This window comes from Somniosus microcephalus, unplaced genomic scaffold (genome assembly GCF_052327205.1).
Source record: "Somniosus microcephalus isolate GS21.2 unplaced genomic scaffold, FLI_Smic_1.0 scaffold7, whole genome shotgun sequence".
Lineage (NCBI taxonomy): Eukaryota > Metazoa > Chordata > Chondrichthyes > Squaliformes > Somniosidae > Somniosus > Somniosus microcephalus.
Genome location: NW_028225194.1, coordinates 1,942,464 through 1,952,061, shown reverse-complemented (window position 1 = coordinate 1,952,061; position 9,598 = coordinate 1,942,464). Strand labels below are relative to the sequence as shown.

General features: G+C 50.4%; 1 protein-coding gene across 1 annotated transcript; it reads right to left on the bottom strand.

Annotated features, from left to right (window-relative positions):
* Nucleotides 1–1,468: 1,468 nt before the first annotated feature.
* LOC147084013 (uncharacterized) lies at nt 1,469–9,486 on the bottom strand. Its single transcript, XM_085979964.1, has 2 exons — nt 9,395–9,486; nt 1,469–3,155 (listed from the first exon to the last, which is right to left on the bottom strand). The coding sequence occupies exon 2, from the start codon at nt 3,143–3,145 to the stop codon at nt 2,255–2,257; it is 891 nt and encodes a 296-aa protein (XP_085836090.1). The 5' UTR covers nt 3,146–3,155; nt 9,395–9,486; the 3' UTR covers nt 1,469–2,254.
* Nucleotides 9,487–9,598: the final 112 nt, after the last annotated feature.

Sequence of the window (9,598 nt, the reverse complement as noted above, 5' to 3'; positions counted from 1 at the left end):
GAGCAGAGATGGTTAAGTGGAGCTGTGATCGAGGTGCTCAAAATGGAATGCACTGCCTGAATGGGAGGTGGAAGCAGATTCAATAGTAACTTTCAAAATGGAATTGGATATATACTAAAGGCAGAAATTTGCAGGGTGGTGGGGAAAGAGCAGGGCAGTGGGACTAATTGCATCGCTCGTTCAGAGAGCCGGCACCAGCACGATGGGCCGAAAGGCATCCTACTGTGCTCTATGATTCTATAACATCAGCTTCTCTCTGCTCACTAGTACTGAGAGAACAGGGAATAATCTTTAAATCCAGCCCAGTTATTGGGGGCTTTTAACATTAACAAGCCCCAGTTGCCTGAATTAACATGGTTCAGTCCTGGATGTGATTAAAGGCATCGGAAACAGTGGAATCGACCCACCGCAGTCACACTGTGGACACTCTGGTGTGTCAGCGGGTGGGATACACCAGGGAATCCCTTTCCACACACTGAGGTTGACTCTAATGAGCGGGAGTCCCAGGGTTTCGGATACCAGATAATCAAGCTCACAAGAACACAAATTGTCTCTCCAGACTTTATTAAGGGCGCTGCATAACACAGGCCGGGTGATAATTCCCTCAATCTGGAGAATAGAAGTACAGTGGATTCACGCGCGATCTTCTCGAGTCTGTTCCAACTGGCAACGGCTTAAGTGGCCTGTTCTTATACACAAGCTTGGTTACCACTCAGGAAATGGGATTGTTTGGACCCGTCTGTTGACCGCCTCCTGAACTCCTGCTAATTCAGGGAATTTAGTCCATCTGTGACCAGACTATAACCACAAGCCCGTCTGGTTATCACACCTATACAGTCCGTGAGGTTATTATCAGATTCACACCCAGACGTTGTGCCTTCACTTGTCTGGCACTTCATCCCATAACACGGGTACAGGGGCTCAGTAATGTTTCATTCATCAGAAAAAGACAAAGTACAACAACATACTGGTCAGCTTAACAGAATCTCATCATATTTATGGGGCTATAAATATAAAAGCCACTAAAAGATCCAGGAGGGAATTCAGGAGAAACTTCTTTACCCAGAGAGTGATGAGAATGTGGAACTCGCTACCACAAGGAGTAGTTGTGGACAGCTTTAAGTTCCTCGGAGTCCACATCATGGAAGACCTCTCCTGGTCCTTCAATAGCTCCTCTCTGGTGAAGAAGGCCCAGCAGCGCCTGTATTTCCTAAGGAGGCTGAAGAGATGTAACCTGTCACCGCTGATCCTCTCTAACTTTTACCGCTGCACTATAGAGAGCATCCTGACGAACTGTATCACAGTATGGTATGGCAGCTGTAGCTACTATGACCGGAAAGCCCTGCAGCGGGTAGTCAAAACTGCCCAACGCATTACCGGCACCCGGCTACCGACCATAGAGCACATATACCAGAAACGCTGTTTACGGAGGTCACGGTCCATCATCAAAGACCCTACCCACCCCAGCCACAGTCTGTTCGCCCTCCTGCCATCTGGGAGACGCTACAGATGCATTCGCACCCGTACGACCAGATTTAGGAACAGCTTCTTTCCCAGGTCTGTCATCCTACTGAACTCCACAAATAAACTCTAAAGCCTGCACATCTGCCAATGCACTTTATTATGGTTATGTTTATGTTAATGTATTACAAGCCAAATGTATGTTGAATGTTTAAATGTCTTAATCTAAATGTACACTCTCGGGAGCCGCAAGCCTACATTTCGTTGTACTGCACTTGTGCACTAACAATGACAATAAAGTTGATGATTATTATTATTGAGGCCAATGGTATAGATGTATTTAAGACGAAGCCAGATAAACATAGGAGGATATGTCGGAGGAGGCTCGCATGGAGCATAAACCCCGGCATGGACCAGTTGGGCCGAATGGCCTGTTTCTGTGCTGTACATTCTGTGTAATAACATGAACAGTCCACCGGCGCGCTCGAGGCCTTCCGTGACCGGTGGGTACCGGAGGGACTGGCGTGCATCATCACCACCGAAAATAGAATTTTAATTTCATTTAAGTTTCCTTTAAACTTTTTTTTGTTATGTTACAGGTTTTATTGGTTGTGATGGTTGACTTTTAATAGGCAATTGCCTGTGATAAGGAGAAAAACAAAAATAACATTAACAGTCAAATCAAGGGAATCATCAGCACAACAGATTGAAAGATTAAACAGCAGTCCAAGAATTTATAAAACATTCATCCATTCCACGTTCATGTCACCCCAGCTGTCTGCAGGGCCCTGCGTTACAGAACAGTGTGAACTCGCTGGTGTCTCAGCAGGTGATTGGAGCGTTTAAAGCTCTTCCCACAGTCAGAACATGTAAACGCTCTCTCATCAGTGTGAACTCGCTGGTGTTGCTTCAGGTCCCCGGATCTTTTAAAGCTCTTCCCACAGTCAGAACATTTAAACGCTCTCTCATCAGTGTGAACAAGCTGGTGATCCTTCACATCCCCAGAGCGTTTAAAGCTCTTCTGACAGACCGAACATTTAAATGGTTTCTCATCAGTGTGAACAAGCTGGTGTCTCAGCAGGATAGATGAATCAGAGAATCCCTTCCCACACACAGAGCAGGGAAATGGCCTCTCCCCAGTGTGAACCCGCTGGTGTCTGGTCAGAACCCTGGAGGTTTTAAAACTCTTCCCACAGTCAGAACATGTAAACGGACTCTCATCGGTGTGAACAAGCTGGTGTCTGGTCACAGCCCCGGAGTATTTGAAGCTCTTCCCGCAGTCAGAACATTTAAACGCTCTCTCATCAGAGTGAGCTTGCTGGTGTCTCAGCAGGTGGGATGGATAAACAAATCCCTTCCCACACACGGAGCAGGTGAACGGACTGTCCCCGGTGTGACTGCGCCGATGAACATCTGACGCAGATGGGGAACTGAATCTCTTCCCGCTGTCCCCACCTTTACCCGGTTTCTCCCCGGTGTGACGGTGCACGTGTCTCGCCAAGGCAGGCAATCGGCTGAAGGCGAGTCCACACATGGAACACGTGTGCGGTTTGTCAGCACTGCAATCGCTGCTCTCTCCTTCCATGTGCAAAGGCCGATGATATTCAGGCCCTGATGAATCGAGCGACTCTGTCTGATCCTGAGGTGATGTTTGGTCTGAGCTTCCTGTCTGTAAATGCTCCATTTCTGAAACCCTGTAAAAGGAGTGTAGAAAGTAGTAAGAGGGAGAATGTTGTCTCATGTCGCTCTTTCCCAGCCCAGGGGCAGTGAAGCTGATTTTCAGGTTCCAGTTGCTGTCCCCAGGTGAGAGCAGCTCAGTCAGCACAGAGCTGGGGCTGGAATCTGGGAGAGTGGCCGCAGGCAGCACAGAGCTGGGGCTGGAATCTGGGAGAGTGGCCGCAGGCAGCACAGAGCTGGAGCTGGAATCTTGGAGAGTGGCCGCTGGCAGCACAGAGCTGGGGCTGGAATCTGGGAGAGTGGCCGCAGGCAGCACAGAGCTGGAGCTGGAATCTGGGAGAGTGGCCGCAGGCAGCACAGAGCTGGGGCTGGAATCTGGGAGAGGGGCCGCAGGCAGCACAGAGCTGGGGCTGGAATCTGGGAGAGTGGCCGCAGGCAGCACAGAGCTGGGGCTGGAATCTGGGAGAGTGGCCGCAGGCAGCACAGAGCTGGAGCTGGAATCTGGGAGAGTGGCCGCAGGCAGCACAGAGCTGGGGCTGGAATCTGGGAGAGTGGCCGCAGGCAGCACAGAGCTGGAGCTGGAATCTGGGAGAGGGGCCACAGGCAGCACAGAGCTGGGGCTGGAATCTGGGAGAGGGGCCGCAGGCAGCACAGAGCTGGGGCTGGAATCTGGGAGAGGGGCCGCAGGCAGCACAGAGCTGGGGCTGGAATCTGGGAGAGGGGCCGCAGGCAGCACAGAGCTGGAGCTGGAATCTGGGAGAGGGGCCGCAGGCAGCACAGAGCTGGAGCTGGAATCTTGGAGAGGGGCCGCAGGCAGCACAGAGCTGGGGCTGGAATCTGGGAGAGGGGCCGCAGGCAGCACAGAGCTGGGGCTGGAATCTGGGAGAGGGGCCGCAGGCAGCACAGAGCTGGAGCTGGAATCTGGGAGAGGGGCCGCAGGCAGCACAGAGCTGGAGCTGGAATCTTGGAGAGGGGCCGCAGGCAGCACAGAGCTGGGGCTGGAATCTGGGAGAGGGGCCACAGGCAGCACAGAGCTGGAGCTGGAATCTGGGAGAGGGGCCACAGGCAGCACAGAGCTGGGGCTGGAATCTGGGAGAGGGGCCACAGGCAGCGGGCCTGGCAAAGGGACAATCACTGATTGAATAATAAACAGGGGTAAGGGCACACTAACCTCACATCAGATATATCTATAGCTTAAGTAGACAGATTTTAAGCCAAACGATGGGACTGATGGCTGCAATTCCTGTGCCATGCGGGAACTCTGGGACGCTTCACGTGTCCTGGTGAACCGCGTGTGCAGGAAGCGCCTCCCGTGGCTGGAACTCGAGCGCGGGGTCTCTGAGCTTGGGGAGCGGCTGGAGTCACTGCCGGGCAGACGGGAGGCTGAGAGTTTCCTGGAGCGCACGTTCCAGGAGGTGGTCACCCCACAGCCACAGAGAGTTCGTGGGAATTGTAACTGGGTGGCCGCCCAGCAGGGTTTGAGGAGGCAAGGCAGTGCAGGAATCCCCCGGGAGTGCGGCACTCTCAAACCGGTTTTCAGTGCTGAATCCCGGTGAGGGTGACGACACCTCGGGGGGACAGTGCAGTCTAGAGCGCATCCACTGCACTGTGGGGCAAGGCCAATTTCAGTGGGATGAGAATGGATCTGGCCCGGGTAAATTGGAATCAAAGATTGGCAGGCAAAACTGTAGAGGAACAATGGGCTGCCTTTAAAGAGGAAATAATTCAGGTACAGTCGAGGTACATTCCCACTAAGGGGAAATGTAGGGCAACTAAAGTCAGAGCTCCCTGGATGACGAAAGAGATAGAGAGTAAGATGAAGCAGAAAAAGAGCGTGTATGACAGATGTCAGGTCGAGAATACATCTGAGAATCAGGCTAAATATAGAAAGTTCAGAGGAGAAGTGAAAAAGAAAATACGAAGGGCAAAGAGAGGGTATGAGAATAGAATGGCAGCTAACATAAAAGGTAATCCACAAGTCTTCTATAGGCATATAAATAATAAACAGGTAGTTAGAGGAGGGGTGGGACCGATTAGGGACCAAAAAGGAGACCTACGCACGGAGGCAGAGGGTAAGGCTGAGGTACTAAATCAGTACTTTGCATCTGTCTTCACCAAGGAAGAAGATGCTGCCATAGACATAGTGAAGGAGGAGGTAGAGGAGATACTGGATGGGATAAAATTGATAAAGACAAGGTACTAGAAAGGCTGGCTGTACTTAAAGTAGATAAGTCACCAGGGCCGGATGGGAAGCATCCTAGTACGCTGAGGGAAGTGAAGGAAGAAATTGCGGAGGTACTGGCCATAACCTTCCAAATCCTCATTAGAAACTGGGGTGGTGCCAGAGGACTGGAGAATTGCAAATGTCACACCCTTGTTCAAAAAAGGGTGTAAGGACAAACCCAGCAACCACGGGCCAGTCATTTTGACCTCGGGAGTGGGGAAGCTTTTAGAAACAAAAATCAGGGACAAAATTAACAGTGTGGATTAATTAAGGAAAGCCAGCACGGATTTGTTAAAGGTAAATCGTGTTTAACCAACTTGATGGAGTTTATTGATGAGGTAACAGAGAGGGTTGATGAGGGCACTGCGGTTGACGTGGTGTGCATGGATTTCCAAGGCGTTCGACAAAGTGCCACATAATAGGCTTACCAGTAAAGTTGAAGCCCATGGAGTAAAAGGGACAGTGGCTGCATGGGTAGGGAATTGGCTAAGTGACAGGAAACAGTGAGTAGTGGTGAACGGTTGTTTTTCAGACTGGAGGAAGGTACACAGTGGTGTTCCCCAGGGGTCGGTTCTAGGACCACTGCTTTTCTTGATATATATTAAAGACTTGGATGTGGGTGTACAGGGCACAATTTCAAAATTTGCAGATGACACAGAACTTGGAAGTATAGTGAACAGTGAGGAAGATAGTGATAGACTTCAAGTGGACATAGACAGGCTGGTGGAATGGGCGGACACGTGACAGATTAAATTTAATGCAGAAAAATGTGAAGTGATACATTTTGGTAGAAAGAATGAGGAGAGGAAATCTAAACTAAAGGTTACAATCCTAAAGTGGGTGCATGAACAGAGAGAGCTGGGGGTATATGTGCACAAATCATTGAAGGTGGCAGGGCAGGTTGAGAAAGCAGTTAAAAAAGCTTACGGAAACCTGGGCTTCATGAATAGAGGTATAGAGTACAAAAGTGTTGAAATGATGAAGAACCTTTATAAAACACTAGTTCGGCCTCAACTGGAGTATTGTGTCCAATCCTGGGCACCACACTTTAGGAAGGATGTGAAGGCCTTAGAGAGGGTGCAGAAAAGATTTACGAGAATGATTCCAGGGATGAGGGACTTCAGTTACATGGATAGACTGGAGAAGCTGGGGTTGTTCTCCTTGGAGCAGAGAAGATTGAGAGGAGATTTGATAGAGGTGTTCAAAATCAAGAGGGGTCTGGACAGAGTAGATAGAGAGAAACTCTTCCAATTGGCAGAGGGGTCGAGAACCAGAGGACACAGATTTAAGGTGATTGACAGAAGACCCAAAGGCGACATGAGGAAAAACTTTTTGATGCAGCGAGTGGTTAGGATCTGGAATGCACTGCCTGAAAGGGTGGTGGAGGCAGATTCAATCACCGCTTTCAAAAGGGAATTGGATAAGTACCTGAAAGAGAAATATTGCAAGACTTCAGATTCCTGGGGCAGGAGGGACCAGTTCTGGGGCAGGAGGGACCTGTCCAAGGTGGACGGGTTGCACCTCAACAGAGCTGGGACCAATGTCCTCATGGGGCGGTTAACTAGTGCTGTGGGGGAGGGTTTAAATTAATTTGACAGGGGGATGGGCACCAGGATGAAACATTAGAGAAAAGAAACAAGGTGAAGAGAGGACTGGGAGAGACAAGTAGCACTAGAGAGACAGAATTGCTGGTCATCTTCCAAAATTCGATAGACTCTGGAACAGTTCCCATGGATTGGAGGGTAGCTAATGTTACCCCACTATTCAAAAAAGGTGGTAGAGAGAAAACGGGAAATTACAGACCGGTAGTGGGGAAAATGCTAGAGTCCATTATAAAAGATGTAATAGCAGAGCACTTGGAAAACAGTGACAGGATCGGACAAAGTCAAAATGGATTTACAAAAGGTAAATCGTGCTTGACTAATCGACTGGAATTTTTTGAGGATGTAACTGGTACAATAGATAAGGGAGAACCAGTGGATGTGGTGTATTTGGACTTTCAGAAGGCTTTCGATAAGGTGCCGCATAAGAGAACAGCGTGTAAAGTTAGGGCACATGGGATTGGGGGCAAGGTACTGACTTGGATAAAGAACTGGTTGGCAGACAGGAAGCAAAGAGTTGGAATAAACGGCTCTTTTTCCGAGTGGCAGGCAGTGACTAGTGGGGTACCGCAGGGAGCGGTCCTAGGACCCCAGCTATTCACAATATATATAAATGATCTAGACGAGGGAACGAGATGTAATATCTCCAAGTTTGCAGATGACACAAAGCTGGGTGGGTGTGTGTGCTGTGAGGAGGATGCTGAGAAACTCCAGTTTGATTTGGACAGGTTGGGTGATTGGGCAGAAGCATGGCAGATGCAGTATAATGTGGATAAATGCGAGGTTATCCACTTTGGTGGCAAAAACAGGAAGGCAGATTATCAGACCGGCAATAGATTGGGAGAAGGGGAAGTGCAACGAGACCTGGGTGTCCTTGTGCACCAGTCGCTGAAGGTAAGCATGCAGGTGCAGCAGGTGGTTAAGAAGGCAAATGGTATGTTGGCCTTCATAGCGAGAGGGTTCAAGTACAAGAACAAGGATGTCTTGCTGCAGTTGTACAGGGCCTTGATGAGACCACACCTTGAGTATTGTGTGCAGTTTTGGTCGCCTTATCTGAGGAAGGATGTTCTTGCCATGGAGGGAGTTCAGCGAAGATTCACCAGGCTGATACCTGGGATGGCAGGAATGACGTACGAGGAGAGATTGGGTCGATTGGGCTTATACTCGCTGGAGTTTAGAAGAATGAGAGGGGATCTCATTGAAACTTATGAAATTCTAACAGGACTAGACAGACTGGATGCAGGAAGGATGTTCCCGATGGTCGGGGCATCCAGGAGCAGGGGTCACAGACTAAGGAAAAGGAGTAAGCCATTTAGGACAGAGATGAGGAGGAATTTCTTCACCCAGAGAGTGGTGAACCTGTGGAATTCTTTACCACAGAAGGCGGTGGAGGCCAATTCATTAAATATATTCAAGAAGGAGTTGGATATATTTCTTAAGGCTAAAGGGATCAAGGGATATGGAGCGAAGGCAGGGACAGGGTACTGAATTTGGATGATCAGCCATGATCTCATTGAATGGCGGAGCAGGCTCGAGGGGCCGAATGGCCTACTCCTGCTCCTATCTTCTATGTTTCTATGAACCCCAGGACCAGGCCGTTATGGGGAATAGGTATGCAGATCTAGGTGCAAAACTAGCTGCGGAAGAAATGCAACCAGAGGACGCGTTCAAAAACGAAATAAATATGGTCATGATAGTGCGGCCCTCCCTCAGTACTGCCCCTCCGACAGTGCAGCGCTCCCTCAGTACTGCCCTTCCGACAGTGCAGCACTCCCTCAGCACCGCACTAGCGTGTCAGCCTCGCTTTATGTGCTCAAATCCCTGGAGCAGGATGTGAACCCACAACCTTCTGACTCTGCTATCCACTGAGCCACAGCTGATTCCAGTCTTTTACACAGTTTCATCATAACTTCGTTGCTTTTTGCACTCTACGCCTCTCCTAAAGCAGGGGAATTATGATGAATTGTTAAAGTTTTTTTTGCAGAGTGACCAAGGCTGTGTGTAGGAAACAATTGTGTATTTGAAAGCAGCTTGTATTGTGAAGCTTGTGCCCCTTTGCCAGGCCCGCTGCCTGCGGCCCCTCTCCCAGATTCCAGCCCCAGCTCTGTGCTGACTGAGCTGCTCTCACCTGGGGACAGCGCGTCACAATCGGCCCCAGCGCACCTGAGCTGGAGAGGAGGCCCCGCCCCCTTGCCGCGCCGCCATTGGTTGGAGGACCAGGCCGCCCAGTTCAGTCCTCCCAGCTCAGCCCTCTTCCTATTGGTCAGCGCTCCCGTCAGTCAGAATCACATTGCTCCGGCTCACTCCGCCATCCCGCGCGGCTCAATCCGCTCCGTTCGGCTTCCGCGGAGGTCCCGTCCTCCCGACTCTCAGGTTTGGTTTTACTCGTATTTTACTTTATAATCTCGCTCTCCGATCCCCCCCTTCTCACCTCGATTTAAATCGATTCCCAACACTTGACTTTAGCCCGGCCGCTGATTCCGCCTCTTCCCCGGGCCCGGCCTTCCGGCTGCTCCCCGGAGGCCCCGCGCAGGCGCACTGGCAGGGGAAGGGAGGGTGATTGACAGATGACGATTGATAGAAGCGCCTGCCCGCGCTGTGATTGGTGCAGAGGAAGGCAAGTGGGCGTGTCCGG

What these genes read in the sequence shown, in the direction of transcription:
- LOC147084013 (XM_085979964.1), bottom strand. Translation starts at nt 3,145, where the DNA reads ATGGAGCATTTACAGACAGGAAGCTCAGACCAAACATCACCTCAGGAT.